At 46.1% G+C, this 16,519-nt stretch overlaps 1 protein-coding gene across 1 annotated transcript; it reads right to left on the minus strand.

Moving 5' to 3' along the window:
* Positions 1-14,837: 14,837 nt before the first annotated feature.
* On the minus strand, positions 14,838-15,989 carry LOC306930828 (leukocyte elastase inhibitor-like; the record flags this gene model as incomplete). The annotated part of the gene is made up of 1 exon (XM_079511924.1): positions 14,838-15,989. One exon carries the CDS (start codon positions 15,987-15,989, stop codon positions 14,838-14,840), a length of 1,152 nt encoding a protein of 383 aa, XP_079368050.1.
* Between the last annotated feature and the right edge of the window lie 530 nt (positions 15,990-16,519).

Genomic DNA, 16,519 nt, shown 5'->3' on the forward strand with positions numbered 1-16,519 from the left:
GCATAGCGTGCAGTGGCATGCACTGATTACTAGACAGCCACACAGCCATATCAGCCCTAGGGTGGATGTCAGTTATCACCCTTTTAGCACTTCTAAGCTACCCCTTCACTCCGTTCAAATCACTCCATTGTACCTCTGATGGAGGTCTACTGTGGAATTTATACAGTATGTAACTTCATTCAATGGCAAATATTATCCTCCCTGTCCTCTCTCTCTCGCTCTCTCTCTCTCTCTCTCTCTCTCCTCTTTCACGTCCTGCTCCCCCTTGTTCCCTTCATCTTCCCATGTCTCCTTCATGCCCCCTCCCGTAACCTCTGTCCCTTCCTAGTTGTTGGTTGTTGTTGTTGTTGACAGGTCAGTGCTCTCTGCAGCCTTGCGTGTCATGTTGTATCATGTGTACAGTACACGTGTGTGTGTGTGTGTGTGTGTGTGTGTGTGTGTGTGTGTGTGTGTGTGTGTGTGTGTGTGTGTGTGTGTGTGTGTGTGTGTGTGTGTGTGGGCGTGTGGGCGTGTGTGTGTGTGTGTGTCCATGTGGGACCATGCGGGAGCATCTCAGCTCTGCTCCCTCAGATGGACTCTCTCTGTTCTGCCAGAGTGGAAAAGCACCAAACACAGAACCATGTTAGCATCACCCCCCCCCACCCCCCACACCCCACCCCAACATCTCACTCTATTATTTAACACACTCAGCCCTTGCTGCATGCAACGCAGTTTCTCCTTCTTCTTTTCTTTGTGTTGTTTGCTTTTTTTTCTGCTTTTTAAACCTGTTGTACTGCAACAAAATTTACAGGGCACTTTGGTGTACATAGATGGAAGTTAGTTTGTCGTTTTATTTATAGAATGCTCTTTTCAAAAAATGCTACCTCCGCACACGTTGTGCTCCCCTGGTGAAGCTCCACACTGTCAGGTGGAACAAGAAGCGCCCGGCGTCTCCATGTGTGTTGGAGGAGTCACGTGAAGCGCATACAGCAGGATATCTGCATGCACATCTCTAAAGTTACAATTAAATGGCTTTTAAGACCCTTTTTAATATCAAAGTTCGGCTATACATCTGTGGAACCTAGTCGAGTCAAACAAAATGCGATGCCTACAATTCCAAGTGCTTGGGTGGTTGTGGTGTGGTTGTGGTGTGGTTGTGGGGGGGGGGGGGGGGGGGGATCCAGCTAAAAAAATATAATATTTGTGTGGATCGTGGCCTGAAAGATTTGGGAACCTACTATAGATTTGGGAGGTCTACAATGTCCCCAAACCGACAGTGTTGGCAGCACAGGGGTCACAGTGTTGGCAGCACAGGGGTCACAGTGTTGGCAGCACAGGGGTCACAGTGTTGGCAGCACAGGGGTCACAGTGCATGTGGTGCAGGGAATTGTCTATGAATTGAATAGTGAGACAATTTAAATGATGATAAGTTGTTTGAATAACAGCACTGAGACCATTGAATTAAAGTCCCACTATAGCGACAGCTGAAGTGGTTTGAACCAACAGACGTGCGTGGTTGCGCGCGCGTGGTATGAGGGATTAACATATTTGTAGACAATATCAAAAGCTTTGAAGTGAAATACAATGAAGTAATACAAATAAAGATGATTCCTGACCTAAGGGTAGAGCAAAGAACATGGTGAAACAAAAATGAATAGGGTTCAACCTCCATGGAGAGAATAATTGTGTTGGACCAACTGACTGACCGACCAACGGACCGTGCTGACCGCATTTTGACAAACCCCACAGCAGTTTTTAACTTGAAACTATTGAGAGATTTGACACAATCAAAATAAAGAAAAATAGGTCCCAGAGTAGACGGATGTGCGTTGGGTTTGTCCCTGGCATCCAGAGGTCTAATCATCGTCCATGATCCCTCGGCTGATGCATGGACCTCCAGGCCCAGCCCACTCCTCCATAAATCCATTCCTCCTCCCTCCTCCTCCTCCTCTCTCTCCTCCTCACCCTCAATCCCTCTACGCATCCTTCTTTTCCTCACTCTCAAATGGCCAGGTGTCGAAAATGGAGGGATGGGGGGGTTGTATAGGTGAGGCGGCGAGAAGGGTCTAAGAGGAAGAGGCATGGACCCGGCACCAGTCAATCATGACAAGGTCGAGACGCGTCCAAAACTCTGGCTACATCAAAGGATTTCCGAGAGAGAGAAGAGAGGGAGAAGAGAGAGATGGAGAGGGAGAGGTTGGCAGGGGAAGGTTGACGTGAGAGCGATGGAGTGAGAGGAAGGAAGGGCAGAGAGGAAAAGGAAAAATTGATCACGAGGTTCAGTATAACAATACAGGTAGGCACTGGAGAGAGAGAGAGAGAGAGAGAGAGAGAGGGAGAGAGAGAGGGAGAGGGAGAGAGAGAGAGAGAGGTAGGCACTGGAGAGAGAGAGAGAGAGAGAGAGAGAGGGAGAGAGGGAGAGAGGGAGAGAGAGAGAGAGAGAGAGAGAGAGAGAGGGAGATGACAGACAGTTGCAGACGGATAAAAAAGTATATAAAAAGTATTAATTTAATCCTGATAGAGGTAAAATGGACTGTAAGGGACTTTGTGAGAGGGAGAGGAGATACATTAAGTGTTATAGAGAGAGAGAAAGATGGAGAGGGGGCAGCTGACGGCAGGCAGGCAGGCAGGCAGGCAGGCAGGCAGGCAGGCAGGCGGCAGGCAGGCAGGCAGGCAGGAGGCAGGCAGGCATGCAGACAGACAGACAGACAGACAGACAGACAGACAGACAGACAGACAGACAGACAGACAGACAGACAGACAGACAGTTATCACATCAGTAGCAACTCGATACTGTTTAATGAGAAATGAGTTGTGGCAGTGAGTCTGGAGTCTAAAGAACCAGCTCTGACTGACAGGTCAAGTGCAAGAGGACACGTCTGCAGCACACAGCAACACACGCACGCACGCGTGCGCATGCATGCACGCACGCACGCCACACCCCACCCCCCCCCCATATTACATTATTCAATCCAAAGCCCACATATTTAATCAAATGAGAGATGAAAACTGAACGCACACACTCCATGTCTCACAAATGGACACACATACTGTAGTATTATTTGTACACTATAGCCTCCCAAGCCAGGCTCTGTTTTGCTTGTACACAGACACATTCACACACAACACATACAAACATGCATGCACTCTGCACACACACACACACACACACACGCACGTGGCACACTCACAGGCACATGCGCAGGCACGTGTACGCGCACAGGCACATGCTCACACACACACACACACACACACACACGCGCGCACACGCACACGCACACACACTCACAGAGTGGGCATAAGGCACAGGCTTAGCCAACTTCTGCAAGCAGCTCCAACTTCAACCGGGCTTCCAGACCGCGTCTTAATATTCCAGAGGAGTGGCAAAGCCTCTCTTCTGCACGACCAATCCCATCGTCAAGTCAAATTTGCATTAGCAAATGGGAAAGCAGCGACGGGCTATTTGTTAATCTGATCTTTGTTTACCCAACACTCTCGTAATCCACTTTTAATTAAATAGCCGCCCAAATATGTACGAACAGCAGTTTGAGTCTGTCTCTCTGCCCACACAGACAGGCTGAGAGAGAGAAGTTAAACAGAGCAGAGCAGTGGTTCTGTGAGGATAATATTGTACTGTATCTGGGCCCCAAAAAATATTGTGAAAACACTAAGATTCATGATTATTCCTACATTATAATTTTTGTGATTTACTTTCTTTAAATCCTTGAAAAATGTTCAGTAGTTGTGATGCCGATAAATACAAAATTGCAACTTGCAAAGGAGCTATACGTCAGCTACGTCAATTCCATTGATTCAAGCCCTAACGCAATCGATTGAAATAATCATGTCTCAAATGTTCTTTACGCTGCCGTGTTAAGTAGTCCGATGGGTGGGCGATGGGTGGGCTATGGGTGTGGGCTATGGGTGTGGGCGATGGGTGTGGGCGATGGGTGTGGGCGATGGGTGTGGGCGATGGGTGGGCGATGGGTGGGCGATGGGTGGGCGATGGGTGTGGGCGATGGGTGTTGGCGATGGGTGTGGGCTATGGGTGGGCGATGGGTGGGCGATGGGTGGGGCACAAACACTTTCAAGATTTTCAAGTGGGCCGTGTTCCATCCAGACAAATGTTCAGAACCACTGCAGTAGAGGTCTAGGCTATACTGTGTGTTGGTCTGTGTTGAGACGTACATCTCATATGCAGCCTTTCCATTTTATATGCAAAAGAAACTTGTGTGGAAGTTTGAGACGAGCAGAGACTGATTCTATTTGCAGAATGCAGAGGAAACAAAATGTAGTATTTCTATTCAGAAACACACCCCACACACACACACACACACACACACACACACACACACACACACACACACACACACACACACACACACACACACCACTGTATTAGACTATTATACAGTATAGGCTACAGTACTGTACTCTTATTGAGAGGTAAAGTCTACATGTAGAAGGTTTCCGTGGGTCACTTCTGGAAATCCGGATCATTCCATTGTCTGGTCAAATATCTCATTCTAACCCGACAATGGATTTGCAAATCCTATCTGTGTCATAAACCAGCCTCCGCGTAGTTTGAATAAATCATATGACGCGCACGTCGCACACTTGCATGCATGCACGACAGCGCACGTGCGCCGAATGCAACCGAATGCACACCCTCGCCAGGGATACGGAGCCCCCCTATTCAACACACACACACACACACACACACACACGCGCACAAGAACGCCCGCACGCGATACGGCAGCATAATGTTCTTTATCTATTTATGGTTAATGCTGGTCCATCCGGGGCTGTGGTCCTGATAATGCAGCAGATACCTGGTAGGCAATTACAGCCCCATCCCTGATGTCGTCCCCCCCCCCTCCCCCCAAACTCACACTCTGCAATAAATATGCACTGAGAATGACGGGGTGGGGGGGTAAATATCACCCATAGGCTGAATGAAGCCAGCGAGGGGCCAGACTTGGATCCGTATGTGTCGGGCAGTAAGTCAGCCAGCTCTGACAGCAGACACATTGTCATTCACATGTGTCTTCTGACTGTACGCTGCTTATGTAAAAGCAAACAGCCAGTGGTGCCGATGGTGTGCACGGGGACATTGTGTCCCTATCAGAGTATTAGAGGTGACATGGTATTATCCCCCGCTCTGCACGCATGAGAGAGGGAGATATCTGAATAATGTCCTTCTTGAGGAATATATATATTGTGTGTGTGTGTGTGTGTGTGTGTGTGTGTGTGTGTGTGTGTGTGTGTGTGTGTGTGTGTGTGTGTGTGTGTGTGTGTGTGTGTGTGTGTGTGTGTGTGTGTGTGTGTGTGTGTGTGTGTGTGTGTGTGTGTGTGTGTGTGTTTTAAGAGAGAGCGAAAAGAAAAAAGAAGCAGACGGATGGACAGAATGTGACACACACACACACACACACACACACACACACACACACACACACACACACACACACACACACACACACACACACACACACACACACAAGAGTTTGTGTATTCAAGCTGTAAGTCAATGCAGACAGAATCGTCCACGTCGGACAAAAGCCGCCACCGCCATCCTGAAGGTGCATTGAATGACAAAGGGCCAACTCCATTAACTGAAGCTAATGCTCCCAGAGTTTCACTGTTATCATTTGATGGACATTTGGAGAACCAGGACAAGGGTACCACACTTGGTATTCTTTAGCATGCACGGCCACAGTGAGAGAGTCTCCACTGTGCTGATATACTGTACAGTACAAGCTGGTTTGTTACCCGTTAGTGGCGATATATCGCTATCTTTTACTTTCAAGATTTTTGAAAAATCTTCCAAAAATAGCTGTGAGTTTGTACAGGTGGGTGCCACCGATATTGTCCCTTATCATTTGACCCATTTAGGCCTGACCTCAACATTTTAAAAAATCCTTCTAAATCCTCCAGTTTTCTGAAATAAATATTTTCACGATTTTTCAAAAATAGCAGACCTACAACCTCGTAGCGCGCCACTCGGTGGCGCGCTATGAGCTTGTAGATCTGCTATTTTTCAATAGCTAAATTATAACATAATGTTTAAAACACCAAAAGGGGTTTTGCGCAGATCACGCAAACCTCAGCAAAAAGAAAAGGACAACATCGATGGCCTCCAACTGTATATCTGCTATTTTCGAATAGCCCACGCTAAAATCTAAAGTGACACAGGTGTTTCCCCGGTTTTAACGGGTTAAGGTTTGGAGATTTGGCAGATTGGCCTTCTTATCACTTTTGTTTATGACGACATTTTGAGAGCTGTGCACTGAGATTCTGTAACATATAAGTGATGGTGAATTTCAAATAATTCTCAAATTGAGCCATTTGTTGATTCCAAATAAGTTGCTGACACGGGGCAGAAATCTGTTTAGAGCACATCATGGCCACACAGCACTACTGGTTGCTATAGGCTACCATTGCTATATTATTATGCATGTGCACGCATACTAATGCACGGAAATAGTGAAGTTCTTCCATCATTATAAAGTATTAATGTATTACCGCTAAACACAAACAGTCACAAGACCCTATTTTTGGAGCTACAGTACCAATCACATCGCATTGGCATTTGGCAGGTGGTTTCAGTCAAGTAAATGAGAGCCTAATCAGCAAGGGACAGGTGAAGGTTATTTTGATATACGGAATACAATCACACAATGTCTTAGGATTGGGGTCATTGACCTACTTGGAGGCATGTTTAAGAGTACATACATTTTACATTTTCAGTGTGAAATAACCCCATATTAAAAGAAACGTAATTAATCTCAATTAACTCAATTAATCATGACTGAAAACATGGCAAATGCTGTGAACAATATGTACTGAAATGTGGAATAAGACAAGCTACAGTATGAGATGTATCGGGCAATAGCCTATTTTTGTCCATTTAGTAGTTGCTGAAGGTGCACCCATATAGTCATCTCTAAATCTCACAAACACTTTTATATATTTTGCTGAAAATAACTGGATTGTTTCGTACACTGAGAATTACGTTTCTTAGCATCAGTGCCATCCATTAACTGCATTTGTTTTATCCACCCAATATAGTCTGTTTAAGATACTAATGTGTCCGTTGAGTAATGACTGATTGATTGATTTAATGCATCCATATTTAACACTTAACTGGATTGATAGCATAGCATACCATGTAAACATTTATTTCCCTATGGATCTGCTCGAGATGTGATTTCTTTCCCCATGTGAGCATTCTATCTCAAAACTAGAGGGTATGTCTGACTCACTGATAAACTGCATGAATCCAACTCCGAGTTGACAAATAGCTTGCGCTGGTCGCCCACGCTGGTATTCCTCTGGCACCGTTTTAGTAGGTCTTACTGGGCCAGCTCAATAGGTATCTCAGGTTAAAAACATTGGGAGTTGTGTGGATGGCAAAAGTCCAAGTTTAAGAGTCCCTCTGTTATTTCCTTCTTTCAGTGTTGTCTCTCGTGGCATGGCGAACACATCACTTCACACCAACTTCTGCCTGCAGATGGTGTTGTGTGCGTCGCTGGTGTCCTCAAACATCATTATGAGTCAAGTGTGATGTCAAATCTCTAAAAGACAAGGTTCAACTGGGATTCTCAACTGCTCTGGGGCCAGCTGGTGTCCAAGAAGAGCCTCATATTGATATTTGTCTATTTCGAAAAGTGTTTTGTGCTTTGTATTTACAAAAAAGTGAAAGGCATCACTACGGAACTGATTTGGCTGACGGGCCATGGGTTGGTAATCTCAACAGATCCCAAATCCCAAATGTTTTCAACAGAAACAGAAAGCCAGCAGTGCAATTAGCCTACAGTATTGTCCCTATACTCTGTAGTAACGGCATCAATAAAGTACCACAGATCTATAACAGTCAAACAGAATTCCAGTTCATTATGTCCAGTCCATCGGCAGCGTTTCAACACCTTCATTTTAAGGCGCTGTAAAAACAAACTGCCTGTTAGTCGCCTTTTAGTGCTGCTCAGCCATGAATATTCATCGACGTTTCACTTTTCTCATAACGCGGTGCTCATAAAACGAGGAGCGGAGCCCCCTCTAATACACCCGTCCTTCCAGGGAGAGAGTATTAAGAAGAGATTTAATAGAGGCGTTAACCTGGACAGACTCATTATCTCTCTATTAGCCCCTGTCGCTACACACTACGCGCTAGCAGGGGCCGCACCAGGCCCCTCTATTGGGTAAGCACTCGCATTCTCACACACGCACACACCAACGTGCACACAAACACAGAGCTAATATAGGCTAATTTAGTAGCCACTGCTGCCCAGCAGTAATGGCTGAGGAAAATGACTTCCCCTCCTCAGACTTGATTTACGACGCTGGTATATTTGTTGTTTTTGTGTGCGTGTTTGTCTCTGTGTGTTGCACCTGTGCGTACGTGCACTAGTGTTGGGGGGCTGGGGGGGATTAGAAACAAACGCATACACACTTGCAGTGTGAGCGTTCAGGGGAATTTGCACACTCACGCACGGATTTGAGTGTGTGCGTGCTTGTAAAGAATGCACGTTTGTGTTGGGAGGTTATTACAGATATCAGAACAGTACAAATAGATTAGAACATTGTGTTGATTTAATCTCCTGGTGACACTGATTTTGGCATTCAGTCCAAATTATTCTGATTGGAGAAAAAAAAGAAAGACAAATAAAACATACTAATGACACATGCTTAATGAGGAAGGCTCCTGTTATGAAAAGACTGTATCTTCCCCCATGTACAGTTGTGTCCCTGTACCAGTGGTTCTCAAAACCAGTGGTGGGCCGCGCGCAGTATGAACCGAATATGTATAGTTCACCCCCCAAAAAATATAAAAAACATATTTTCTATATCAATTACACACCCAATGAAGCCTTGCACTCATGGACATTTTTGTTTTTGTCACATTCCTAAGCCAATAATTTGATGACCGGCTGGTCAACAATGTGATTATGCGACACAAAAAACACACACACACACACACACACACACCAGAAACTTTTTCATGTCAAGTACCCCCAAAATGATACTCATTAGCCCGTGGACCCCCATTGGTTCCATTTTGTACACTCTGAGTTACAGATCCTATACGGGTCCATTTGGTTCCACACTATATCGTTTAGCTGGGGTCCCCCTGGAACTCCCTCAAGGACCCCTGGGGGTCCCCGGACCCACTTTGGGAACCACTGCTTTAGACCTTCAAGCACTAACGCCTGATTTACACTTGGCTGAAAATAGTTGATCTATAAGCTCACAACACGTCAAAGCGCTACACGTTGTGAGCTTGTTGATCAGCAATTTTCATCACCATCACCCTTTATGCTGCTGTGAATTCCTCTTTTATATAGATAGATACCATATAGTGATCGCTCTATCACTAAGCCCTAATTGTATCATAAATGCGTGCGTGCGTGCGTGCGTGCGTGCGTGCGTGCGTGCGTGCGTGTGCGTGCGTGCGTGTGTGCGTGTGTATCAGGCATTAATAAATAAAGATAGCATATCTTATTAATGAGGAGGAAAATGGTGCTGGGTGATGCTACATCAGTCATTTAGTGTAAAACAGGGGAGAGGAGGGGGGATATGACGAGACCGTGGGGGTGGGGGGTAAAATTAGAGTGGAGGGGGGGGGGGGGGGGGGGGGTGCATTAGCATACGTTTTTATATAAGCAATTAGAAAAGCCTTCATAGCTAATTTACACATGATTGGTGGACATGAAGGAGAGGGACGGGTGGTCTGAGAGGGAGAGGAGGGGGCCGGGGAGATAGAGAGAAGATAGCTGAAGTAGAGATACACAGAGAGAGAGAGAGAGAGAGAGAGAGAGAGAGAGGGAGGGGGGGGGGGGGGGGGGGGTGTTAGTAGATTGTGTGACCAAACAGTAATTTAACTATAGGAATATATCATACTAATTTGAATCACATGTTGCAGTGAAAAAGACCACTTGTCTGCCTTTGTGACCTGGACAGGAAATCTAAATCTGCTGTGTGTGTGTGTGTGTGTGTGTGTGTGTGTGTGTGTGTGTGTGTGTGTGTGTGTGTGTGTGTGTGTGTGTGTGTGTGTGTGTGTGTGTGTGTGTGTGTGTGTGTGTGTGTGTGTGTGTGTGTGTGTGTGTGTGTGTGTGTGTGTGTGTGTGTGTGTGTGTGTGTGCACGCACGTGTGTGTGTGTGTGCGCGTGTGTGTGTGAGACTGTGTGTGTGCGCACGCGTGTGTGTGTGTGACTGTGTGTGTGTGTGCGCACGTGTGTGTGTGTGACTGTGTGCGTGTGTGTGGGTTTGTGCATATGTAAGACCTGCAGATGGTCTTGAACTAAACATTGGTCAACTCAAGGCCTTTGAAAGGTCAGCTGCATTTGGGGCCACCGACTTCCTGACACGCATACATGTACTCGTGCACGCATGTACTGTGTGTGTGTGCGCGTGTGTGCGTGCGTGCGTGTGGTTTCATGTTGGTATCTTTATGTGTTCGTGTATTTTTGTGTGTGAGGTATAGGACCTACGTATTTGTCTGCGTCCATATGCATTTGTGTCTATATGTGAGTCTGTTTATAATCGTGTGTGTGTGTGCGTGTGTGCGTGTGTGACTGTGTGTATGTGTGTGTGTGTGTGTACGTGTGTGTGGCCCCTGAGCAGGATGTGTGCAGTAATCTAATTAGGCAGTAACTTGGCTCTGCTGTGACCTCGCTAACTGAGGAGCAGTCCTGGCTGGCCCCTGATCACACAGAGGGTCCCCTGTCTGGCACACACACACACACACACACACACACACACACACACACACACACACACACACACACACACACACACACACACACACACACACACACACACACACACACACACACACACACACACTTACACACACACATACACTGGACAAAGACAGTGAGCAGATACAGAGATTTGATTGACAGTCATTTCACATGGTTATTTTTGAGTGGTGTAAACCACTCCTACAACTGGCTTTGTTAGTTTACGTGTCTGTCTGTTCGTACCAAAAAATTAGCATGGTTGCTATGGTCACCCAGTTCACACGGGTGTGATTTCATTACGTCAGACATTACGTCAGACCACAGCTGATCAGTCTATATAAGACCTTACACCACTCAGTTCACACGGGTGTGATTTTTTTATTTTTAAATAGGTAGTTATTTGTCATTATTATGTCCATCCTGCAAGTTGCATTATAGACCAAAGTGGCATTCAGAGAGAGAGAGAGAGAGAGAATGAGAGAGAACGAGAGAGAGCAATTGAACGCTGCGTTTATGATTTGAGGCCACACCAGGAAACTTTAAATGTCAATCTTAGTAAACCACAATAGAATAAAAAAGTCATGCAGATCCGTCTTGATCATGTGTACCGATTTACATGATATTTGGATGAAATCTGAAGGACTGAAGGACTAAAAATGTGTTATGTGTTTCACATAAGTTGGCCTCCTGGTGGCGCTATGAAAGGCAGATTTGAAAAATGCAGGGTGAAGTCTTTCCTTGGCCTCTAGGGAGTGTGCATACAAACTGTTAGGCAGATCGGTGCAGTTCAGGTAAAGACGTGACTCAAAGCGCCACCATGCAGTTTCACCGCAATCGAACGCTGCGTTCAAGATTACTACATTTACTCATATGCATTTTTAATACTGGACTTTTACTTTTACTTACTGAGTTTTTCTATGGTATTTTTAGTAGGCTTTAAAGCAGAGTACTTTTACACCACTGTGTGCGTGCGTGCGTGCGTGCGTGCGTGCGTGCGTGCGTGCGTGCGTGCGTGCGTGTGTGCGTAATACACTCTCTTTTCACCACACCTATGGTTGGTCTTCTACCTCCCTGTCTCTCTGCATGTGTCTGTGCTGCAGCAGATTGTTGGTCTTCTACCTCCCTGTCTCTCTGCATGTGTCTGTGCTGCAGCAGATTGTTGGTCTTCTACCTCCCTGTCTCTCTGCATGTGTCTGTGTTGGTCTTCTACCTCCCTGTCTCTCTGCATGTGTCTGTGTTGGTCTTCTACCTCCCTGTCTCTCTGCATGTGTCTGTGCTGCAGCAGATTGTTGGACTGCCCTTCCTGGTAAACAGCCGTTGGACAACAAGAGGTCATGTTGGAAATGCAGAACAGACATTCAGAGCTGTTGTTTTTTCCCCTCTGTCTTGCCAAAGACACGTCATATCTCCTTGCCAAAGAAAACCTCAGAGATTTTCACGATTTCACTGCTGCCATGCATGCATAGGTGAGATTTACTCCCTCCCTCCTTGCGCGCGCGCGCGCGCGTGTGTGTGTGTGTGTGGTGTGTGCACGCACGTGTGTTTGCAGGCCAGGCGGACCCCGGGTTATACTGTGTCCCAATGGTGTGCTAGACAGCTGTGTCCTGTACTTTGCCTGCCCTGGAGACACGCACACACAGACGCACACACAGACCCACACACACACACATACACACACACACACACACACACGTACACACACATGTGCACGCACGCACGCACGCACACACATTATTATATATGGTATTATATATTTGTGAGGACATAAACTTTTAGGATAGCAATTTTATAAAAGCCATTAAGAAAATATATATCGCCATTTCTAACCATAACTCTGAAGCCTATTTTCAGCACTGGCACTACAGTAAGTATAAACTGGCATAACTACAACCCCAAACTCTAACTGCCAAATCCTAATCCTAACCTGATTTCTTTCCTAATTGTAAGCCAATTCTAAAAAATCATTTTAACCATAAACCAACAATATAACTGGTGAGCACAAGGAAAATCCGACCCACAGTGTCTATTGCTCAAATTATTTTATTCTTGTGGCAACCCGTTTTGTAGGCTTGTAGATCTGCTATTTTCACTCACTTTTGTGTGACATTGTTTATAATGTTCAATTGCAGTGTATGGGACTGCCACTTAACATAAAGGTAAACCGCAGCCAATGAAGACAGAGTCAAAGTTGGAATTGACTGTTTACTTGTAGTCCTCCACTGACAAGGAGGTGAAAAGTGCAAAAATAATAAAATAATGCAAACATTCAGAGTTTGTTCTTAATTGACATCAACCAGACAGTGGCCTTGTGGTTAGAGTGTCCGCCCTGAGACTGGGAGGTCGGGGTTTGATGAGGATATATAATGGTTAACACATATTGATCTTGACTTAATGGCCACTGCAAAACTCCAGAAATCCCCATTTGACAGACACTCACATTTAGTATCGCCAACAGATTCGATTATAGATCATTAGATACTATAAGATAACTTCCTAAGGAAACATGCATACACTACCAGCTGTCCTTTCAGCAATGTTTTATTTATTTTTTAGTTATTGCATGACGTGATTTGATTTTCATTGTTACTGAGACGTCGTCCAACCCAAATACAGTTGGAGGCCATCGATATTGTCCTTTTCTTTTTGCTGAGGTTTGCGTGATCTGCGCAAAAGGACAGTTAACCCATTTTGGGCGGGAACCCCTTTTGGTGTTTTAAACATTGTTATAATTTAGCTATTGAAAAATAGCAGATCTACAAGCTCATAGCGCGCCACCGAGTGGCGCGCTACGAGCTTGTAGGTCTGCTATTTTTGAAAAATCGTGAAAATATTTATTTCAGAAAACTTGAGGGTTTAGAAGGATTTTTTTAAATTTTGAGGTCAGGCCTAAATGGGTCAAATGATAAGGGACAATATCGGTGGCACCCAACTGTAGGTTTTAACGATGTCTTGGTCATTGATTTACTGAGACATTTTCGATGCGGCGGAGTAGTTCCTGGGGGAGTAGTTCCTGGGTGAGTAGTTCCTGGGTGAGTTGGTCTCTCTGCTGCTTTTCATTACAGTGTCCTCCAGGCTTAAGACTCAAAATATATTTTTTACAGCCATCTGTGCCAGTTGGCTATTCTTAATTGTTACATTCTAGTGTGTGTGTGTGTGTGTGTCTGTGTGTGCGTGCGTGCGTGCGTGGCGTGGTTAAAGACAGTCATCATCAGCATGTTGGGCTCAGGCTCAGAGACTCTGTGGTTTACAACAGCATGCCAATGTAAATGGCATTGAGAATGGTAAATGTCAAACACACACGCGCGCACAGATAGGAACGTGCACCCACACTTACATGTGCACATGTGCAAATAAACACTCAAGTTCTCATTCCCACGCACGCACGCACGCACGCACGCACGCACACACGCACACACACACACACACACACACACACACACACAGAGACTTGAGAGGGGTAACTCGTAGTGGATACTTGGGTCTCCTTGGCAGAGCTTGTCACCCAGACTGTTATGTGGTCTGGGGTGGAGGGGTGGTGGGCTGGAGCTGGCATGAGTTTAAGACATACCAGACATGACAGAGAGCTCTCCTCTCCCTTCCTCTCCTCTTGCTCTCCTCTCCTCAGTCCATCTACTAATGCGAAGGGGTTGTCGTCGACAATGAGGGATCACATTAAGGAATGGAACTGCCTTATTTCAAACTCTGCTTTCTGTGGGATCAGTGTGCCTATCTGTTTGGCTGGCCGGGTCGGTCAGTCGGTCGGTAGGACCGGTCTGTCTGTCTGGAATATTGCTCCCCCTTTATTTCTCTCAATTTCTCCACCACTACCCATCTTTTTCTTCACAGGCTTTTGAAATTATGTGATATAGCAGCCAAGTCTATGGACTTTTAATGTTTGTTTACAAGTTACAACAGTTAAACAAACATTTGACACATCATGTGGCCTAGTTTAATTTTATACATTAAGCCTCCCTTACGAATTTGAATATTGGATATAGTTTATCTACCCCAAATTTGGGTCCCACATTGAGGGGCCTCTAAACAATGCAGTAAAGTACAGTAAACAGTAAAGTATCTGTGGTCAGGGTACCCAGGACCAGAGTTGAGCTGAGATCCAACTCAAGGAGGGGAGCAGTATCGGCCTGCAAAGAGGATGCTCATGGTGGGGTTGTGTCGGATGAAGAAGAGGAAAGGGTGGTCAGCAATGAAGCGTGCATGGACCTCGGCACTGGCACACATGAACTTCATAATGGCAGCAGTGGCGGCAGCTGCCTCAGTGCCCTCTTCGTTCACTTCCACAAAGGCCTTGTGCACCACCTTGGAAAGCACCAGGTCGTTGGCAGGAGACATGCCGGAGAAGTCACTCTGTGTGACGTCAAAGGCCTCCACCATGCCCATCTTCATCAAGATGTCTTTCAGGTCATATGTCTCCTCCATCTGGAAACGAGGCAGGCCAAGCCGAACCTTCTTCTCCTTCAGCATGCCTGGATTGGTCCAGTCCACAAACTTTTCGTAGGTTAGCTCCTTTTCTAGCTTCTCCAGGCCAGTCGTATCATCCTTCATTTCAATGGGCAGAAAGATAAGCATGCTGAGGTCTTTCCGCATGTAGGGCAGCTCCAGGACCTGACAGTTGACCTCAGGAATGAAGGCAAGAGGGAGCCTAGACTTCTGAGACATCATCTTCACCGGCTTGCTTTCAGTCTTGCTCAGTCTGAACTGAGCATCGCTGGTGATGTCCTCATTGAACGACTTGTCCCACTTGGCTTTGAAGTAGATGGCATTGACCAACACCAGTCTGGTATCTCCATTCACCACACCCGGGGCAAGCAAGTCCTTGATTTTATCTTGTGTCTGTTTCTCCACCCAGCTGTTGATGTTCAGCCTGGCTCCTTCTGCATTGCCAATGAAGTCCACAGGCTCCAGCTGTGCGTCATAGTGGTTTTTGGTGGCACTTAAGAACTCCTCAACAAACTGGTAGGACTGCTCTCCATACAGGCGGTTGGCCAGGCTGAGGGCATAGGTCTTCTCTGACTTGTTCAGGTCAGCCATGAGCTTAGAAAAGTCCATGTGGACGTCATCCTTAAAGTGCATGACCTCTGACATCTGAGCGGCTGTGTTGCCGCGGGCCCCCAGCAGCACCATGGCCAGAGCAGAGGAGATGCTGAGAGGAGAGTAGAACACATTGGAAGTGTTGTTCTTTTCTGACAGCTGTTTGAACAGAGACAAGGAAAAGGTGTTGCTGGCGGCTGCTGCCAGGGGGGTTGGTGGCATTGTGATCAGTGTCCTAACCAATGTCCAACTGTTACAACTCACACACAGTAAAAGTACTACAACTTTAAAGTTCTCTCCTACAGACTTGCTACTCCCATACAATCCCATTTAAATGTCCAAATGTTACAACTCACACAAAGTAAAAGTACTACAACATTAAAGTTCTCTCCTACAGACTTGCTACTGTTACTGTACTGTCTCAATAATGTGGTCCGGTTTTAAGCTTCCGTTCCTTGACACTTGCCCAAATATGGGGTTCTATGACATCAGCCTATAGCCTCTACGTCGTGATATGGCAGCCAAGTCCATACCTCGATACTTCTTAAGGGGTGCTATCCCTTCCAATGTTTGGAAGGGATAGCAATAAAACATATTGCGACCTCCCGGTTAGCATATTAGCGTTTCTGATGCCAGAGAAGAGGACCGACGGTGACTTGAAAATGGCCCATTACTACTTCTGGTTCTCAGAGCCGGTCCACAGGGTCTTATTCGCTGCCTTTTTCGTGCATTCTGTTGGCACTGCCGCCAGA

Source organism: Electrona antarctica (genome assembly GCF_951216825.1).
Source record: "Electrona antarctica genome assembly, chromosome: 10".
NCBI lineage: Eukaryota > Metazoa > Chordata > Actinopteri > Myctophiformes > Myctophidae > Electrona > Electrona antarctica.